Source organism: Hippocampus bargibanti, linkage group LG08, assembly GCF_051943395.1.
Source record: "Hippocampus bargibanti isolate YZ-2025 linkage group LG08, ASM5194339v1, whole genome shotgun sequence".
Lineage (NCBI taxonomy): Eukaryota > Metazoa > Chordata > Actinopteri > Syngnathiformes > Syngnathidae > Hippocampus > Hippocampus bargibanti.
In genome coordinates this window covers 21,012,721-21,033,799 of record NC_142741.1, presented here as the reverse complement: position 1 = coordinate 21,033,799, position 21,079 = coordinate 21,012,721, and the positions used below count along the sequence as shown (strand labels likewise).

Genomic DNA, 21,079 nt, shown 5'->3' with positions numbered 1-21,079 from the left:
TCGTTTTCCACGTACACGCTTACATTTCAGTTAGGAAGCTGATTGGTATGCTCCTTGTTGTGCATTGCGGTGATACTGCCTACACGGTGGGGGTTGGTACCACATGGGTGGGGGTCCTCTGTGTAGTCATGATTCAATTCAGGTACACTGACAATTAAGACTTGTGTCATATAAATATTTGCTCGCTTTTGGTGCAAAAATAATACATTAAAATACTACATTTCCACCAACGCCATATGGGTGGGAGTGGGGTCCAGGACCAGAAGGCTTTCTGTAGAGCGTAAGTCATCTTGGTTTTGGTTTAAAATGTTCGTTTCAGAAATATTTTTAGCAAATGATTATCACAATACCAAATGTTGTCACCATATTTACCGTTATTGTTTTTTTTTAAACACAAAAGCAAATAATAACATTAATGGACCAACATTCTATGCATATTACAAATGACACTTTCTCATAGATGTTCCAGACGCCCTTTATAACTTTTAATTGAGCACCTATCCACAGTATATAGTAGTGTGTGTTTGTGTGTGAGAGAGAGAAACCCACGAAAAGGCACATCTACGTTCATTGACAAGAAATGCGCACGCGCGTGTTCGTGTGTGCGTGTGTGTGTGTGTGTGTGTGTGTGTGTGTGTGCGTGTGTGTGTGTGTGTGTGTGTGTGTGTGTGTGTGTGTGTGTGTGTGCGTGTGTGTGTGTGTGCGTGTGTGTTTGCGCGCGCACGTCCATGTGCCACGCCGAGTCAGGCCTACCTAAGCTTCTTGGGAACGGAGTAGTCCACCTCAATCACTTTGCCATGCAGTTCTGCTTTCCCTAGAGAAGCAGAGGCAGTGCAACATTAGGAAACCATTTAAAGAGGAGTTGAAGTTTGGAGAGCTTGTGCAAAATCACTCGTGGGAATCCTTAAAGAGCACATGTGCAGTATGTAGCATAATGGATATAGTGAGTACGTGAAGAATGGGCAGCCATGCTTTGCACTCCCACCTCGCACCCCGCTAACCGAACCTGACTCAACGGGGTGTTCGATTCTCATGGTAAAGATGCAGGAGCAAGAGGGCGTGGGAGGGTGAAGAAGAACCATAGTTTGTGGAGGCGGTTCCGAGTGCCCTGGCGTAGCAGCCCCGGAATTATCGTCTCACCTCGTCCCCATACACCGCCCACCACCTCCCCTTTTCCAGCTACCTGTTTATGGGCACTTTCCTCCGGACCCCCGTGACCCACCGCCAAGACACCTCGTAAAAACACGGCCAGGCGTCCGAGGAACACGGACGTGATAAGTTTTCCGCGCGGACGTAGCTCGGCTCCCTTCAATAAAATCACGAGAAAAAATAAGTGAAAAATAATTACCCGAAGCATCAAGAGCACCCCGTGCGCATGCATTCCAGCAGGGTTGGTGACCAAAAAAAATCGAGGCATTCTACAATGGAATCTGCACGCATTCTGAGCGTCTTGTAGCGCTTGTGTTGTCTTTAAGAGGGGACATTTAAGCGCTACTTTCAAAAAAAGTGAACGGCAATCGATCATTGATTCAGTCTTAATGCGCGCACCACTCAATCACCAAACCAGATTCAGATTCACGCACAAAAAAAAACACACGCGCACACAAATAATTCGTGCATGTGCTCATGTGACTAACTCGGTACGTTATTTTTAAAACGTGACATCTCATCAAGCATCACTTCTCACCCACCCGAAAGAAGCTCGATAGCCTTGACGGCCGCGTTCTGATCGGGGAAGTCCACAAAGGCATAGCCGGATTTGACGAGGACCTGCTCGGCCGCTGGCAGCTTCCTTTCCCCGAAGAGCTGCTGCAAGTCCTCCACAGTGACCGAAGGACTTAGATTCCCAACATATAGTTTGTTCATGATCTGACAGGAGCAAGATAGGACGGGGGTGGACAGAGAAATAAACCCCAGAGATCCTTGTGCGAGGCTGAAAAAAGAAAATGAGAAAAATGGAAAATAAAAAAGGTGGTGATGGAGGGGAAAAGGCAGCAGTTATACCCCCCTTTGAAAAAAAATCCCTAAAAGCTATAAGCAAAGCAAGCCCCCCCTTCCAGCAACTCTGGCCCTGGCCAAACTCTTTTTCACGGGGACTCTGGGAGTTACGACACTACTCTGGAGCCAACAAGCACCGCCTCTAAAATAAAAAGCGCCCCTCAAAAAAAGTGTGCATGGAGCATACAAGGGGTTCCCTGCTGGTTTTCGGACCCGCGTGTAATACACCAGAAAGTGGCCCCGAATGTCGACTTGTCTCATCAAATGCTCCATTTGTATTATTTTCCCAGTCAAATAATTAATCTTGTTATTGATCATCACACCGTTCCACAATATCTTGCACTGACAGTGAACGCATGCTTTTATCGTTTGTTAATATACACGATATACCACTGGACTGCAAATTAATTACATTATATAAATATTTTTTATAAGACCTACATTGAAAAATTAAAATAAATTATTATTTTATACTCATTGCATGAATTGAAACTCCCAAAGGGTAATTCGGCTCTCACATCCACGTGTTTTAATCAGAATCAGAAATGTCCCCCCACAAAAAAGTGGTGAAATTTGCAATATATACATGTATGTATATCTCAATATCTCTCTCTCTCTTATATATATATATATATATATATATATATATATATATATATATATATATATATATATATATATATATATATATATATATATATATATATATATATATATATATATATATATATATATATATATATATATATATATATATATATATATATATATATATATATATATATATCGATATTCTTGGGAGTCCGAAAAAATATCGATATAACCGGGAATATCGATATATCCGACCCTGCGCGCATGTAATTTTCTCCTTGCGTTCATAGAAATAGTATCGTAATAAGCGGTACGATATTATATCGATATAACCGATATCGATATAACGAGACTTTACTGTATATTAGATATCGTACACACACACACACACACACACACACACACACACACACACACACACACACACACACACACACACACACACACACGACTGACTCAATTAAATGGAATTGTGTAGATTCAAAATGGTTGCTTGCAGTCAGAGGACGCTATAATCTTCTTCTTTTCCTTTCGGCTTTTCCCTTCAAGGGGTCGCCACAGCGAATCAGTAACCTCCATCTTCAGACGTTACATTCATTTGTTTTGGCCCAGCTTTGACGTCGGATGCCCTTCCTGACACAACCCTCTGTATTTATCCGGGCTTGGGACCGGCACAAGAAGACTTATGTCCCTTTGTGGCTACAGAATAAGCAACACGCTCAGTAAAAGGCTCCCAAACACAAAATGGTCATGAGCACAGCAACAATCAAAAAAGCAACGCTATAATAAGGTGATTAAAATCAAGTCAATGGCATAACAGACTGGTAAGGGTTGTTTACATCATACCATGGTTGTTATGGGCAAGTATGTCAGTGTGTTAGTCTTCAAAGATGGTCAGCAGTGTGGGCGGCACCTTCTCATTGACTTAGGGTAGGGCTGCTATGAAAAAGAAAGCCAACCCCCATACCCCTCAACCCACGTAGTGTATTTTCATGATGTTTTTTTTATACCTGTTTCATTTCTATTAAAGGGGATACAAATCTTTGGATGTTTCTTTTCAACGGGTCAAGACACAACTACAGTAACATGAAATTGAAAAAGTGGCTGTTGTTCAAATAGAACACATTCCAAAGTTAATGTCATTGGTTTTAAATGACCAAAATACACTTCCATGCAACTGGGGGTCATACAAATATAAGGTGTGTCGGATTTGAGTCGTTTGTGGTTGAACACTGATTTTATGCATTGAAATTAACCTTGTCACACATACATTAGCACATCATGAAAATAAATATGGAAACAATCTCCTAAATTTACACTTTGTTGTTAGTTATGGAGCTGTCTGATCATATTTGAATTCTAATGTTAAAACTGTGTCGTTGGAACGCGGAAACGATGTAAAAACAGATGAAGTCGTGAGACTACTGTGCACAGTTGCCCGAACTAGCTTTCCAGGACAATTAGCTTGAGCTAAGCTAAGCGTCTCAGGTTTCCGTCACTATTTTAAAGATATAAAAATTAACACAACCAAACCAAAGTGGCACTGCCGTCATGGTCGTTCACTTTGAATTAAATTGTATTTTATTTTGAGAAGCTTTGTTCGGAAACTTTACTTTAAAAGAAGCAACTGAAGCCGAATGGGTGGTACAACGCGTGACGTCATGTTCTTGTTTTAAATGTGCTTTATTGAACAGTGACAGAGAACATGACAAAAATCGCCCTGACCCCCGCCAACCCCCCCAAAAACACAAATTCCGCCACTCAGGGAATGACCAACATTCCTTGGAGATGAAGAATCACATGGACCCGTATCTGTATGTCAAGGAAGTTGGCCTCATGAGAACATGGAACAAATTGAATACATATTCTCAAAGAAATGTTCTACATCTCTGTTTCTATGGTGATGGGGTCCATGTTATCATCAACCATATACAGTATTCCTCTCCACATCGTCATGATGTTAACCTTGGGTGTACTGTGTTTTCACGGCATGTAAGATTCAGCTTTCTTTACGATAAGACATTTAAAGTTTCAGAATGTTTTTTTTCCAAGAGAAGCGATCAAGTCCATATTTGTGTTTGGTCGACATGAAAAGCAGTGATTTTTTTAAAAATAAAAAAACAACCTTTGGGAGGCATACAGGCGGGAAGACATTGCGGCATTATTTTGTCAGATGTCCCTCAGGCGCGTTGTTGACGTCAACAAAACAGACAAAATTACGGCAAACAAAATTGAAGAAAACATTCCGTTTACGAATAAAATATAAAAGTCCTATAAAAATAAGAAGTAAACAATGGGAAAAAGCACACCAAAAATTATCTTTCTTTTATAAAAAAATTACACTCATGGGAGGTGGAATGTCCATCATTTCTGTCTTTGTCAAAAATATAATTTATGAGCTTTTGTGGTCGGTTTTAAATTGTAATTGTAAATATTCGTGTACTGTACAGTCATACAGAAACGGGAAGGTCAAACATTTATTTTGAGATTGTAGTTTCTTCTACTTTATTAGACAATTGCCTCTGTCGACCAAATCATGTCCTCACTGACCGAGGCTGCTTACACTATCAACATGGAAACTTTTTTAGAGGCGCTAATTAGGGGAAAATTCAGTCATTGGAAATATCATTTAGGTGCTACCAAATGTGGTCTCACGTTCAAGAAACAAATATATTTTGACTGTGTTCTGTATAAAAGGCAGTTCTAGATAAATGTTTTGTCGTCTGTTGCAGCAATTTGTCTATACGCTGTATTCCACCTGTTTTGATGCCAACAAGACGTCATCTTCAACGTCAACTTACCTTGGATGTCCTTCGCTTTGAAGATCACATCCATCGCCTCCCTCTTGACCATGCTCTCACCTATTAAACAATAAAATAAATGAGCGGCTCAATTCGGTCTGTATGTCAGCAGTGGAGGGAATACATTTACAGAAACTACCTCAGATGCTTGCAGATCTCTATTTTGAGGTGAACAAAAATCGCTCCAAAGGTTAACTGGGATTTCTGTTCAACTTTGTTCAAGTTCAATCCAAATCTGTTTCGATTTTCGACAGTTTCATGTTCTCATTATGATTGAGAGGGAGCTGTTCATAAATGCAATTACACTCTATATGGTCATTGGTATGCACTTAATGGTTCTTATGATGTGAAGTTTGAAGAATTGGGGTGTCCTGTAACTAACATCATGTGCTGTATGTCAAACATATTAGGATATTTGACAATAAAGCTGACTTTGAGGAAAATTGGAACATGAACATTCCCGAACAAAAAGCAACGCCCGAACAGGGACTTGAACCCTGGACCCTCAGATTAAAAGTCTGATGCTCTACCGACTGAGCTATCCGGGCTCTATTGGAAATGTAGGTAAATTACATTTACAAATTGAAACTTAAGGAACTAAAACCTTAGGATCCATCGGAAACGATTTGTTTCCCAAAAGACTCAAATTTAATGCATTCGTTGTCAGCGTCTATATTTGCATCTGCTCGCACTTTTGAGTCAAAACGGTGATTTGTTCGAGAGATTGTCAGAAGCATTCCAACCAAGAGTATACAGTGAATGTAAAACAAGCAGTAACGAGTACATGTTTATTACGATTGTACATTTTATACACTATTATTCCACAATACAACGATAAAAACACACAAAAATATTTATACGGGTCCAATCGATATGGCAGCCGCTAGAGGCACTGTTGAAAGATCTGCTTTGCACACCACCAAACGAGGAAGTGAGGTTTGGCGTGTCAACTGACATCATCGTCATGCAATAGTGTAAATATCGTGTAAAAATGGTAAGTCGCTTGGCTTTAAGTATGAATTGGCTTTACGTATGAATTGTATTATTTATGAAATACGAATTCATATATTCATGAATATATTCATATATTTATGTACATACCTTTGATTTGAACATCCGTAATCGATGACGAGCTCCAAGACGCGTTTCCTCGTGTTTTGTCTCTCGTTATTTGAAACAATTAAAATCTGTACTCGTACTTAATAGCAGCCAAAGACTCAAAAACTGCAGTGCGAGTTGACAAAGCTCTGAATGTTCTTGGCATTGAAATCACCGAAGACCGTGTAGTTCACAATGAGACCTCCGACTCCTTACGTAGTCGTACGTCGGATGGACATAATGAGTCTTTTCAAAAGACAATTATTGAAAAAGCGTCCCTTTTCAACGCGCCTTAACTGTGTGTTTGTTTGTGTGTGTGTGTGTGTGTGTGTGTGTGTGGGGGGGGGGGGGGGGGGGTTCAATCTGTCCTGAAAATGTTATTGTTCACTGCTGCTTTTTCATCTTAATTTAATCTACAGCATCTGTTATTTCGTTATTTGATCATCTGTGTTTATTCATTTTTCAGTTTTCTGTGAACGGTATTATTTGTGGATTTGTTTTTAATCGTACACTGTTTCTGTTAAGGATTGTGGTTTATCGCAAATACAATTGGCCTGCGATGAATGCTTTTTCTTCGTAATGCCATTCCAGGTTTTTGACATAAAACCCGTGAATCCAGACCACTGCTCCATATTTGACTTGTCCGCCCAAGATGAGGCCTTCAAAGGATTTAAACAAGTAAACTCCATTGTAAAACAAAGTGGTCCGAAGGACAAGCCGGCCTCAGAAGGTATAAAGAATGCCGTATTTGCACAATACATGTTCTGTTAATAATACTCGGTTTGCATCATACAACTTCATTTCTTTCAGAGTTCGAGGATCAAGCGACCGAGGATGTCAGAGAAGTCCCGGATAAAATGGCCTGCTCTGCCTGCAGATGCTCCTTTATAAACCGTGAAGAACAGGTCAATGCTTTCAGTTCCATCTCGGTTAACACATTATATTTTCAAGGGAAAATTACCTTAGTTCAGGAACACTCACGGAGTAGTCATTAAAGCTTAATTGTGCTTTTATTCATGCTGTGTAAACATGTTTGTCTCCATGCACCACAATTTGCTAATATGCAGGTGTGTATAAAATTTCAGATGGAACACTATAAGCTCGACTGGCATCGATTCAACTTGAGACTTAAGATGTCAAGGAAGTCGCCAGTTACCGCAGAAGAATTTGAGAGCAAGACTGGAACTGGTAAGGAAAATCCTTCCGTGTAGTTTAAAGTTGGGCATTATGTTTCACTTCTACCTCTGCCAAATGTTTTGTACTTATCACCATACAGGGGATTTATCAAGTATCTCGGGTTCAGAGTCTGACTCGGACGAGGAGGAATCGGATGTAGATGAGGCAGAAACGGGCTGGAGCGCCGCTGGTGGCGATAATGACAACTCGGATGATATTAGCTTAATGACAAGAAGGCTCTCCAGCAAAGTGGTGTTCCAGGATTCAACGGGACAATACCTGACAGTCTATCGCTGCATTCTAAATGCAAAGGTAAGACTTAGGATCAGAATGGAGAACCCTTTTCAATCCGTTTACCCAATGTTATCAAAATTTGGAAGAAATGCATTGTGAAGATTTACGGAATGTGACTTTTATTAATGATCATTTTATTTGGTCAGTCAGATGATGATCAAGGTTTGGAGGTCTGCTTAAAATCTATTACCAAGAGATCACTGTGGATAATCCTGATGACAGGCGGTGGTCATTTTGCGGGTGCTGTTTTCCAAGGGTAAGTTCATTTCTGACACTTTAATGCACGAATTGAAGCTAAATGGAGTACACTGAGTTGCTGTTGTTTCATTATCAACTTGTTTATTATTTTAACAGGCTCCATACGTTGTCCAATATTTGCCAACATGATTGTTTTACTTACTTAGGAAAGAAGTCCTTCAACACAAGACCTTCCATCGATACACTGTGCGCGCCAAGAGGGGCACCAGCCAAGGACTCAAAGATTCTCAAAACCGAAGTCACGCACCAAAGTCTGCTGGAGCCACTCTGAGACGCTACAATGAGGCAGCTCTCGTCAAGGCAACTATAGCACATCTTCTGCGCTTTTACAATTTGCTCTTTGGAAAACATTGCACAAAACCTCGCGTTCAAACTGCCATCAGCATAATTTGCTTCTTTTGTTCAGCAAATTTCCTGTGTGTACTTTTTTATAGTATACATTTAATACTTTTTTACACACATTTTTGATCAGGACATTTTAACATTTTTTGCTTTTTTTATCCTTGCTGAGATTCACAGCTTTCACGAGCAACTCGGCTAGCATCAGAGAGGACAAAGTTTACAAGAGAACAATTTTGTCGATGAAGTCACTTTGCTGAGCCCTCTTGAGACCTTTGTGTGAAAAATAAACAAAATTTATTCATAAGGGCACAGGACTCAGCCCAAAGTACTGTTTTTATTTTCTTAAATTTGATGCTAATTATAAAACCTGAAATTTAACTTTGTGTGTACAAAAATAGCTCACCTGCCCTAACTACTCAGTATAGAATGACTACTGGGAATTTGTTAAATTGAGGATAATCCACGTCATGTGTCTCCACTGAATGACCTCTGAATGGTCATATGTGATTAATTTTATCTTTGTACCATTGTTACAGTACAGTTATTTTCAAATTAGGAACAATTTGACCTAAGCAGATGCATTCAAATTGAAATGTGAACACATTAGAAATGGATCAGTAACCAGAGATGAAATGCGTGAAATGTTTGTATTTCTTACACTCAATATGATCCCCTTATTTCTTCCGAGCTGAGTGGAGACTTATACATTTTTACAGGACATTCAGGATGTGTTGGTGAACTGGAGCGATCACTTGAAGGAGGCATCTGCTATATTTGTGCGAGCTCCACGCTACCAGAAGACAATCTTCTTTGGCGGGCGCCCAAGTCCACTGGACAAAAAAGACTCGAGAGTCCACAGCATTCCCTTCGCCACACGGAGGGCAACCTTTCGCGAAGTACAGCGGGTGCACCATGAGCTTGCCACAGTTCTTGTTTATGGTAAATGAATTACAATGCAGTAGTCTATGAGTTGATCATGTTTTTGTCACACGGAGGTCGAATGATACAATAATGTCCATGCAATGTCCTTATCCAGGAAAAGACACTGATATGTCCAGTTTCAGCAACGTATCAAAGAAGGCATGGAAGAAGACTGACCAACCTGCAGCCTTACTGAGTACTGAACAAGAAAAAGGTGAGTTTCGAGATCAGAAACTGCTCTGTTTATGACCCTGTGCAGTTTTACACTTGTCCAAACTGCAACTACTCAATGTCGTTTGGAAAATCAATAAATTGCGAAAATGTTTCTAAAAGTGCAGTTCAGAACTCAGCTTTACCGTTTCTACTGCAGGACAAATTTGTTTAAATGTTGGTTTCCATTTGTTCATTGCCAATATTTAATGTTATAAACAAACAAACAACAACTTACGATGCCCTTAGATATTCAATATTAATAAAATTAGACACATTTCTTTTAGAAATATGTCATATTTAACTTATTCGCTGCCATTCACAAATTTATTCGGGAATTGAAAATATAACGTAGAGCGCCATTCCCAAATTTGTTCAAGTGTTGTTTTTTTCATGCTTCGGTGCCAATAAAGCGCTGGCCATGGCCTCTGGCAATATTTTTTTCTTTTCCACAAGGGGGCAGCATTTACCTTGTGAGCGCTTTGTTCCAGCTTCAGCTGTTTTTAAAGCGCAATATAAACCAAGATGTATGTATTGCATTGTATTTTGACACATAACAACAGCCCATTATTTAAAGCTCATATAACCCCATACCCATATAATTTAGAAATTAACCCTTTTTTCCCTGATGAACGATGCTAGTCTAAGGTTTCTTACGCTGTATTGAATGTTTACGTAGTCCTAAAACTCAATATTCTGTGGGTCCTGTAATTCAAGTGACAATGACAAAAACCCTGGCACTGGAGTGGACACATTTTTGCATGTCTGGCAGTGAATGAGTTATATAACGTTGATAAAAATGCAGCAGTGTTTTGGTGACTTTGGACCCAGAGATGAATATTGTCAATAATTACCGTATTTTCTGATGTATAAGGTGCACCGGAGTATAAGGCACACCCCCAATGAATGGTGTATTTTGTAACGTTTTCCATATATAAGGATCACCGGACGATAAGGCACACCTACCGTGAATGAAAAGTTTTCAAAATACAGTATAAGATATAAATATATAAAAAATTACAAATATAGGGCACATCACAAGGCAATACAGTAGCGACTGGGGTTATGCACTACTTCTACAGAAGGAAATGGAGTCGGTGGCTGCTGACAGTAGTTGCGAGACCTGTTGTGGTTCAATATTACGTTACATTTAAGGCGCACCTGCGTATAACCGTAGGATCATCTTTTGAAGAAAATGAAGTCTTTTGGGTGTGCTTTATACACCTGAAAATACGGTAACCATATCGAATATACTTGTGGAAGGTTATTGTGACAGCAGAAAAGAAATGCTATCTCACCAGGCTGAGAACACACTACGTTCAATATTCAAATTATAAAAAACACAAACACACAGAAGTTAGCATGTTGAAAATTCTCACAATCGACAACAATGTACAGTAAAGTCTCGTTATATCGATATCGGATATATCGATAGTCCCGGTTATATCGATACTATTTCTATGCACGTACGGAGAAAATTACATGCAAACAGGGTCGGATATATCGATAGTCCCGGTTATATCGATATTTTTTCGGACTCCCTTGAATATCGATATAACGAGACTTTACTGTATTTCTAATGATTTTAAAAACGTTAGAATTCATATAGACCAAGTATTGGATTATGAAGGGTCACAAAGTATATTGTTATACCACTATGAGGATTTTTTTTTTTTCTACCTCAGCAGAAGTGACCCAGAGCAGCTCAGATGTGGAGGAAAGAGGTGAGATCCAGTTTGAGATGGTGGAGTCGACCATTGGAACCCAGGACCTCAAGGAGTTTGACATCCAACCCTCTAGACACAACAGGAGGAGGAGGAGAAGGAAGAAGAAGGAGGAAGAGGAGGTGGATAACAAATGTGAAGAAAATTGTACGTTTTTTGGATTTGGATTGGATTTGGATTTGCCTTTATTAGTGTCGCAGTGGAAAATTTTCATTTTTCATTGTAATGGTATGAATAAATTGTAATATTAACACATATAATTATAATTCTTATTCAGATATGGGAGACCTCAGTAACACAGAAGTAAATGAAGTCATTGAGGAAGATGACGTCGCTCAGCAAACACAACCAAGGAGCAAGAGTAGAAAGCAGAAACAACGGAAGGGTACGTTTGCACCACAGGAGTCAAAGTCAAGGCCCGGGGGCCAAATCCGGCCCACCACATCATTTTTTTTCGGCTCGCGAAAGCAAATCAAACTTGTGAAATTCCATGATGCTTGCTAAAATCCAAACCAATATTTCATATTTTTTGATGTAAACCACAATAACAGTCATTATTCTTAACTTCAGATTTGAAAAGTAGTTATTCATTAATTTGTTGTGCGCTATATATGTGGAGGGGATTAAACATTCTAATTTCTTCCCCAAATTCATAACGGCCCTTCAGAGGAAACCATAACTACAATGTGGCCCGCGGCAAAAAAATGACTTTGACACCCCTGGTTTACACTTATGTTAATCACGTGACTAAAGTTGAATTGAAATGAAGGAAGTGTTCTCCGCTAGTGCTGTTGCCCCCGCAACCTGACCCTGAGAAGCGATAGAAAATGGATCGCTAGATATTTCAGGATTGTTGTTTGAGCACTAGCAGGCAACAATATGATGAGCGGCCTACAGCTAACGCACCTGCAGAACTAATAAAGACAAGCGCTATCAAAAATGGATGGATGTTTCATGTCGGAGAACTTAATTTGTTTCGTGCTTGCATTGTAACGAGCCTATTTTATTGTCCAATAGAAGCAACAGAGGATTCATCATCTGAGTACATCTTGAGGGATGCCCTCTTCACAGCCTGTAAGGTTGGGGATGTGGCTTCCTTATGCCATCTCCTCCATCTTTCTGAAGAACCTCAAGAGCTGCCAGTTAGCGAGGCTGTAGACACTGCCAGTCCTTTGACTCTTCTTAATAAACACATTGACTCTTCGGGGTTCACTTTGCTGCATGTTGCATCAGCGGCCGCTCAGAAGGCTGCCGTCAGGCTGCTGCTGGATGCTGGAGCTGATCCGGCATGCAGGTAGGAATATCATTAATTCGAATTGTTGTTTTTAATCCTCCCAAAACTTAGTTTGTGTGAAGTCTTTTGGAATAAGGCTGTGACACAAGGTTCTCCCGCAGTGATCTCAAAGGGCGGACCCCATATAACGTCTGCCCCGACAAGGATACAAGGAACGTGTTTCGTAAATACATGGGTGACAATCCTGACAAGTATGACTACAATAAGGCTCGGGTAAGAAGCTAAGCATGTTGAATTTGTCACATGCATGCAAATGAAACACTTTTTTTTATCTACGCCTCCGAAAGGTACCCGGGCCATTAACAGCGGAGATTGAATCAATGAAGATGGAGAAGAAAAAGGCTCAAAAGGCACAGAAAAAACTACGCGAGAAGACACAAAAGGAAGAGAAGAGACAACAGGAAATGGAACTGGAAGAAAAGAAGAAGTTTGCATCTTTATCAGATCGGGAAAAGGTGACTTTTTGGCCATGTTTATTTAATACTCATTTTACCTCCAATTCCAGCATGTCGCAAATGTTTCTTTTTTTTTAACACCAGAGAGCTTTGGCAGCTGAGGGGAGGTTGGCAGAACAAGTAGCTGCGACCGGAGTCGGCCTCTCCAACATCAAGTATGTGTCTACATCCACAAGGTGTCACAAAATGGCCACCAAATGTCAGTTTTGCCCCCTTTTTGTGGTTCTGGACTGTCTATTACTAGGAGGTGCTGGCTCTGTGGAGAATCTGTGCTTGGCAAGATCCCATTCCAGTACCTGGATTTCTCCTTCTGCAGCCCTGGCTGCGTGCAAGCACATCGCAAAGTTAATGCTTCAGCAGGAAAGAGCTAAGGACTTCTTATATGATTCTACCCCTTTTGAGGTTGGGAAATTATGAATTATTATTACAGAAAGTAGATTTAAACAGCATCTATCTTGCAAAAATACATAAATGCTCTTTCTAAAAGATCCACTGTTACTCTCAGGGGTAAAACTAAATTGTCATTGCATCAATGATGTACTATCAAATGATAAACTATGAAGACAAAGATTATTTTGCAAATACATTTTATCTGTTTGAACATTAAATATCTTGTTTTTGTAGTGTGTTCAAATCATGATAAGAGCTTACACGGACGTAAATTATGATAAGCTTGATTATTTGCAAACCATTCATTGTCTTCTGTTTTTATTTAACACTATCATAACCACTGGAATCGGGTGTGTATAAAACAACAGTAGTCAAGGTAATAAAATCTTAAACTGGACATGACAAGCATGGACTGTATCATATTGTCAGGATTTATCAGCAACTTTGAGCAGAGGTCGGTCCATGAAGAGAAGCCTTAAATGTACTGGCGCCTCTTCTAGCTCCAGCACCGTGATGTTGTTGGGCAGGGTGGTACTGAGCAGAGGTCCAGGAACGTAAAGGGTTTGCTGCGGGCCCCTGGCTGGCCAGTATCGCCCCAAATTTACACCATTGATCCAAACCTGACCCTAACCAAAAAAAACAATGGATCAAGATAGGCAAGTATATACATTTTAACTATGTTATCTTACCTTTTTCCATTCATTTAGTTTTAGAAAAGTGTCCCACGCTACACCGTTGGGCTGCAACGTTCCCCTGTAGAAGGTTGGTCCAATTGAAGGTCTGTTTGTTTGGTCATGCAAACTCAGCGTGTGAGGCCAACCAGCAGAAACGGCGTCGTCAATGTTCAAAGGGTACATCTTCCAGTCAGTTAGTACATCTTGGCCCAAGATTAGGTTGCCGATGATACCCTGGAATTGATTGAATTTGTCCTTGAAATCGTTTCGCGAAAGTTATCTTCCTTAGTGGTGCCTTTTATAATCAACACCATGTTTCAATTAAATGCTTGATACATCTTCCAGCAGTATAATCAAATGACTTTGCTCAAGCAGATGCAATCCATTTTCCCCCCAGGAAGAAAGATAGAAAATGTGATTCTCAATTCAAAGATGACCAAGGGTTAACTGAAAAAGTAAATTCTATTGCTAACCAAAACAGCAGTCCTAAAGTACGAACTGTTTGACGAGTCGGTTTTAAATACGGGATGTGGTCAGTTTACAGTTTTAAAATGCCTGTAAAGCAAATATCATTTGCCAAACTTTCAACTTCATAGGCCAAACAATTTATTGTAGCCTTACCTTGTAGTCATTAATATGGCTCCCAAAGTTAACTCTGCCCATGTTCTCCACAAGGATGTCCATGATATCCCCCTGCCGTCCTGTAACGTTCATCACCAGTACAGAGTCTCGCTCCAATACACCCTGGAAAACCTGTTCACATATTTTAACCATAATCATAACACTCAATCTTGATTTGACTTTGTATTGTAACACAACTTTGTTTTGAGTGAAGGCTTACCCCATTGACAGAAACATACGCACGGTCACGGATGCCATTCAAGGGAGAGATGAGTGGCGTGGGCTTGGTAAGATTTTGGGGTAATGTGGTCTGATACAGCACGTATCCATAGAACTGAACACAGATGATGCATTAGCTTTGAGACGCACCAGAAGCTAGGGGACTTCTCTCTATTTTTAAAGTCAAGCTACCTGTTTCAGCTCCTCAAACGTTAAAGGGTACTTTGATTGAACGGGCCCCAGCGAAAATGTGTCCAATAGACTGTTGATGTTATCCACCTAGGGGAAAAAATGTCTGTTTGCATGAAAAGCAAGGCGTCAAAAACCTAGAAAATGTCTCATCTATAATATAAAATTGTGGACACCTGCAAAATAGGATCTGAATAGGCAAATTGGTATTAACAAAATCGCTAGTTCGAAGAGTAGTCGAGTGGGATGCACGCCAGCTTCACAGTGCAGAGGTTGTGAGTTCAAGACTCACTCCGGCCTCCCTGTGTGGCGTTTGCATGTTCTGGGCCCGCGTGGGTTTTCTCTGGGTCTTTTGGTTTCCGCCCACATTACAAAAAACATGCACAGTGCTGAATGAATACTCTTAATTGTCTCTCGGTGTGATTGTGAGAGTGACTGGTTGGTTGTTTGTCTCTGTGTGCCCTGCGATTGGCTGGCAACCAATACAGGGTGTCTTCTGCTTAGTGCCTGAAAACGGCTGGGATAGGCTCCAGCACCTCCCATGACCCTAATGAGGATTAAGCGGTCTGGAAAATCGATGGCTAGCTAGAAGATAAGCATAACAACATGAGAAGAGAAAGGAAAAGATTACATTAAAATATTTTTGGAGTGTGTTTCACTTTACGAATATGTGACTGAAAACCTGCAAATGAATTTTAATCCAACTCACTGAGATGCACCAGTATGTCCAAAATGGATTCACAGAAAAAAAATGATGCCCAGTGCAACTTGTGGAGGAGGTATATTAAAAAAAAGAAGAAAGAAAACATACCTTTGTTAGCATTACAAAGCCATAGGCAAATTTTGGAGTAGCAGGTGGCATGGGTCCAAGTGGAATGGCCTTAAACTGCAGTGACAATAACACAATGTTGGCTCTCACTACATGTACAAGCGTAGATAGTGCATCAACACGGTGTAGGTGGCGTGTAAATCCATCGTGCCGTTTTAATGACATCTCTGATGGCCAGCAGCTTCTCTGTTGGGTCCCCCGCCTCCGAAAGTGGCGCGTCATAGTCATAACTCGTCACCACGGGACTGAACTTGGTGTCGTGGTCAGCACCTTACCACGAGGAGTGACACGAGATGAGTAAACAAAGAAACATGGACAATATTGTCATTACAAGCAGTGAATTTACACCGAACCATTCCAGTAGCCAAAGTTGGTCCCTCCTTCAAACATGTACCTGTGGGGAGGAAAGAGTAATGATCTATTTGGAACACAATTGGTGTATCTAATTAAAATACAGTAAAGTCTCGTTATATCGATATTCAAGGGAGTCCGAAAAAATATCGATATAACCGGGACTATCGATATATCCGACCCTGTTTGCATGTAATTTTTTCTGTGCGTGCATAGAAATAGTATCGATATATCCGATATCGATATAACGAGACTTTACTGTATCTGAAATCATTAGCTTTATTAGAGTTGGTTAATTAATCAATTTTATCAAAGACAGTATCTGTCAGGACGGGTTTGTGTGTGGCTTCCATAGTTCAGAGCAAGACATGTACTGTGTTGTCATTTCATCAAAAAAGATTGCACAAACATTGAACATTTCCCCATTGTGGGACTATTGAAGGCTTTGTGATTCTGATTCTTTTCACTTATTAATTGGAAATTACTTATATTTTTTTGCATGTCAAGTTAAAATCTTCCATTAGGAATAACAAGATATAAAGTCCACACAAAGTTGAACTACATGACGTGATCATTTTGTTTGTTGGCGTGAATTCTTAGACATGCATGTTTTGGGAAAAAAATACAGTTTTTGTGATGGTTTTAAAAAGTTTTGGGTGTGTGTGAGGAGGAAAAAAGCAAGCCTCCGAAATGGTCAAACAAAGCAAAACCTCTTAAAGGACAACCGACGTCACTTTTTTGTTTTTTAACTGACATCATAAAAACGTTTTATAGCATCTAAAATACCCAAAACACGCAGTATGATATTTTTAGTCAAATGCAAAACACCAATAAAAATGACTTAGTGTCCAAAATCTGCAAAAAATTGAGCTGCGAATTGTGCATTTTCAGAAAGTCCCGCCCCCAGTTCATGACATCACGCCAAGACGTCCTGCATTGCTAGTGAATCAAAACAATGGCTTCAGATTCGGAGAATATGCTTTCTTGTTACACATCCAGTTATGAATATGATTCAAATAGTTCTGAAGAGGAAAGCATACATGTTTGCAATTGATTAAATAATTTATTTCGTGCCATTTTGAGGCAACATTGGGGGAAATGTCTCACCCCAAAAAAAGAGGCACAAAATGGCGACCTCCTGTAGCCACCTCTGTTTCCAGAGGCTGATAAATTACTTATATGGCGCTTGGACGCCTTCTCCTGACCTTCTGGCGGCTTTTGGGTGCAACACGCGTTCCCCAGACCAAACAAGTGCAGCAAAATACATTGATGTGATGGAAGGACCGCTACAATGCGTCTTTTTTTTACAGTCAGGGGCAGTCCTTTAGTGATGTCACGTACGGGGACACGTAAAACATAGCTATATGCGGTGGAATCTTTGTAAAATACGCTCAGTAGATCAGCCATTTTACAAATTATGGACACAACTTGTCCGGAGACGTCGGTTGTCCTTTAAATCCAGTATTGCCATTGTTATTTAGTGGGAAAATTGAATTGGAAATCTAAAATTAGGTGAAAAGAAATCAGACGTTTTTAATGAAAAGCCTGAATTATTATTGAATAGCGCTAGCTAAATTAAATTGTTTTCAATTTCAAACAAAATGGAGGTCTGTGAGAGCTTGTGTTCAACCCAAGGTTCTATTGTAGGGCATTGAGGATTTGAGTGTTTGTGTGGACGTACATGTTGATGTTAGCACCCATGTTTAGCATCTCTGCTAAACCTCTGCTGACCTTCTGAGTATCAACCATGGCATGTTCATCACCCCAGTGATCCAACCAGCCAGTGTAATACTCTGAATTGACCTGCAGTGTCATCAAAAACACATTTCACCTCTGTCCACGTCGCTGCATACCGCAACTTTAAATTTACATATTGCAACTCACCAAAGGACCTCGCGGTTCAAACCTCCTTTGCCTGTTGAAGGCTTCAGTGATGTTGTCACCTACAGGAAGGCAGATAACACAACATTTTTGAGTTTCTAACAAAGATAATCTACAATTGTGCAAAGGTAAACCTGTGCCAAAGTCCACAGTGGCGTATAATCCCTCCAGAGTCCCGCATGTCATTTCCTTGTCTGTGTTGCCATCGGTGGTAAAGAGGACGGTACCTTTTCCCAGAAAAATTTGCAGCACAGTCCGCAGGTGACGCATGTAGTTGTGGTCACAAGCGTAGTAGCTTCCATACTCGTTCTCTACCTGACAGTGACAGCAGGAGCAACAACGGATTTGAAGGTTGCATTGTATTTAGTGGGAAGGAAGAAAAGCCTTCAAAGAAACTACTGCAGTTCTTCCTATACCTGGACACTAATGATGTTTCCACCATTAGCATACAGCCAGGGTGACATTTTGGGGAGAAGAACAGCAAACCAGTTGCTGACCGCCTGCAAATAAACTGGACAACAAAAGTAATTTCAAGCGACTGAGCAAACAATGAAATACAGTAAAGTCTCGTTATATCGATATTCTCGGGAGTCGGAAAAAATATCGATATAACCGGACTATCGATATATCCGATCCTGCGGCATGTAAATTTTCTCCTTGTGTTCATAGAAATAGTATCATAATACGCAGTACTATCGATATAACCGATATCGATATAACGAGACTTTACTGTAATTTGTATTCCTACATGCTTGTATGTTGGACCTGGATCAGCAGAGCGTAATCGTATGTTGTTTCTTTGAAGTAACCATGCTGGCAATCCACCCTGAAAGAGAAAAAAAAATCATTTTAGGTTGCAGACATAGGGGTAGATCCCAGTTGGACAGCAAGGTTTCAAGTTTTGTAATGATGACGGATTGACTTGAATCAATTTATTCCATGGGATGTTTCAAAATTATATCAAATCAGAATTGGGTGAAAAATGAATTTGATGGTGTGACATAATTAGCGCTCTATACAGTTTTATGGATGTTATCAAATACAAACAGCGATTTCTCACCATCTCCCATTCTGCACAGATATATGGGCCTGGACGCAGAATGACCAAAAGACCCGTCTGATTGGCCAGATGCAAGAAATGCTCTAAATCACGGCCCCCTGTGAAGTTGTGGATTCCTTCAACTGTTTCATGGAAGTTCCAAGGAACATATCTGCATGCAGGGATATAAAAAAAACATCAGATTGGTCAACATTATTGTCCTCAAAGCTGTTTTTCATACTTCAACCTTACACTTGGATTGCGTCAAGTCCCGCCATGTACATCTTGAGCAGCCGGTCCTTCCAGTAGAAGCGTGAAATTCGGGAGTAGTGAATGCTGCCAGAGATATACTGAAAGGGCTTCCCATCTTTCAGGAAACAATTGTTTTTATAGTCTATGGTGAATGATCTCTCAGACCACAACTGCAAAACAAGAACATGTACTGAAAGTTTTACAGATTTAGTTCAGAGCGATTTGTCGATTTTTTTTTCAATTAATCTGAGTTTGAAAAAAGATGATGATTTTGTTATCATTCACTTTTTTTATAAATATGAGGAAATTTAACACACAAGAATAAGAACAAATACAACGCAAATTCAGCATTGTTATAAACCCCCAGCTTGGTCAAACTAATTAAGATGATTGCCTTGATTGAATAAAGAAAAGCAAGTTGCACGTTCGATCTTACCCCTTGGGCAGTTGAACATGCACAGCTCAGGGTGACGAAGAACAAGACACTCGCGAACATGGCGGCTGCCTATTGCCGTATCCCTCTACAAAAGCCCAAACATTAGTGTTGTTTCTGGAGAAATTCCGAGGATGTAGGCTCAGCAATTCAAAAAGTGTGAACATTCTAGTAGTTTGTTGTTCCCGAGGGGACCATGCGCCATCATGTGACCTGTTGGCCGTAGGACGGGAACCAGTAAGTGGAAATCGCTTTTAGATCCCATTGGTGCGTTAATGCCGCCATATTGGATGTGTCTTGCTCGGACGAGCGGTTATAAATCTCAAGGGTATGTGTTTTTTGGAATTTTATGAACGTTTATAGCGATAGCTAAATTCCATGAGATGAGCATTCACATGGAAATTGCAACAATTATTTCGATGATTGATATATATTTTTTCTACTTATTCTTTTATCTTTTCTGTTCCTTTCATAACTTTTCTACTGAGCATTTGGAATTTCTCCAATGTCGGACAAATAAGAGTTATGCAATTTCACTTCTCATCTAATGACATTAATTCGTGTAGTTCGTAAATGGACAGGTGAATGAGCTGCTATCATATTTTTGCGTTTTACAGTACATACTGTACCGATATGTTGTCACTGTTGGTAACACATGCAATATGGTGGACGCGCTTACGTATCCCAGCAATGGAACCGCGTAATTTGACAGTTTATTTTTACGACGTTAAAATGTTTTAAACACACTAAGTAATCCCTCTTCCACCGAATCTATCTGGTTATATTATTATCAACTATATATTATTACATTTATAAAAGACCAAAACCATGACATGTACCGTCACGGGCACAGGATGGCGCTACGGTGACGCTGGTGGTGAACAGTAAAATTCAGTTGACGTAAATCACACCAGGCATCAAACATGAAAATATAGAAGATTTCTCTTCATCTTTGTACAGTAGTGTACTTCTTTTCCTTTAGGCTTTTCCCTTCAAGGGGTCGCCGCAGCAAATCAGTGTCCTCCATTTTCAGAGGTTT

At 40.1% G+C, this 21,079-nt stretch overlaps 3 protein-coding genes and 1 non-coding gene across 9 annotated transcripts in view; 1 reads left to right on the top strand and 3 right to left on the bottom strand.

Moving 5' to 3' along the window:
• igf2bp2a (insulin-like growth factor 2 mRNA binding protein 2a) overlaps positions 1–2,094 on the bottom strand; it is a 58,890-nt gene extending 56,796 nt beyond the window's left edge. Inside the window, exons 1-2 of one of the 3 annotated variants that reach the window (XM_089003448.1) lie at positions 1,692–2,094; positions 754–814 (exon numbers count right to left, since the gene is read on the bottom strand). In XM_089003448.1, coding sequence (XP_088859574.1) covers positions 754–814; positions 1,692–1,866 — 236 coding nt within the window. In that variant the 5' untranslated portion in view covers positions 1,867–2,094. The remainder of the gene's footprint in view (positions 1–753; positions 815–1,691) is intronic. The other 2 variants (XM_089003447.1, XM_089003449.1) reach the window with 2 other exon arrangements.
• A 3,771-nt stretch (positions 2,095–5,865) lies between these two features.
• Positions 5,866–5,938, bottom strand: trnak-uuu (transfer RNA lysine (anticodon UUU)). Its single transcript has one exon. It is a non-coding gene; the product is annotated as a tRNA-Lys (tRNA).
• Positions 5,939–6,315: 377 nt separating this feature from the next.
• On the top strand, positions 6,316–13,949 carry ankzf1 (ankyrin repeat and zinc finger peptidyl tRNA hydrolase 1). 4 transcript variants are annotated; one of them, XM_089002671.1, is made up of 16 exons: positions 6,316–6,384; positions 7,080–7,218; positions 7,299–7,393; positions 7,574–7,676; positions 7,765–7,976; positions 8,105–8,214; positions 8,363–8,516; positions 9,275–9,497; positions 9,595–9,693; positions 11,378–11,560; positions 11,691–11,798; positions 12,431–12,707; positions 12,809–12,920; positions 12,995–13,162; positions 13,247–13,317; positions 13,407–13,949. In XM_089002671.1, exons 1-16 carry the CDS (start codon positions 6,382–6,384, stop codon positions 13,531–13,533), a joined length of 2,184 nt encoding a protein of 727 aa, XP_088858797.1. In that variant the 5' UTR covers positions 6,316–6,381; the 3' UTR covers positions 13,534–13,949. The 4 variants fall into 4 exon arrangements, with proteins under 4 accessions (XP_088858797.1, XP_088858796.1, XP_088858795.1 ...); XM_089002670.1 differs by having other exon boundaries at positions 11,375–11,560; XM_089002669.1 differs by having other exon boundaries at positions 13,247–13,949.
• Positions 13,630–20,270, bottom strand: glb1l (galactosidase, beta 1-like). The gene is made up of 16 exons (XM_089002672.1): positions 20,044–20,270; positions 19,608–19,777; positions 19,377–19,527; positions 19,082–19,142; positions 18,733–18,827; positions 18,451–18,631; positions 18,320–18,378; positions 18,117–18,238; positions 16,438–16,478; positions 16,236–16,354; positions 16,067–16,141; positions 15,259–15,345; positions 15,068–15,181; positions 14,848–14,979; positions 14,242–14,460; positions 13,630–14,178 (listed from the first exon to the last, which is right to left on the bottom strand). The coding sequence occupies exons 1-16, from the start codon at positions 20,101–20,103 to the stop codon at positions 13,978–13,980; spliced, it is 1,887 nt and encodes a 628-aa protein (XP_088858798.1). The 5' UTR covers positions 20,104–20,270; the 3' UTR covers positions 13,630–13,977.
• Between the last annotated feature and the right edge of the window lie 809 nt (positions 20,271–21,079).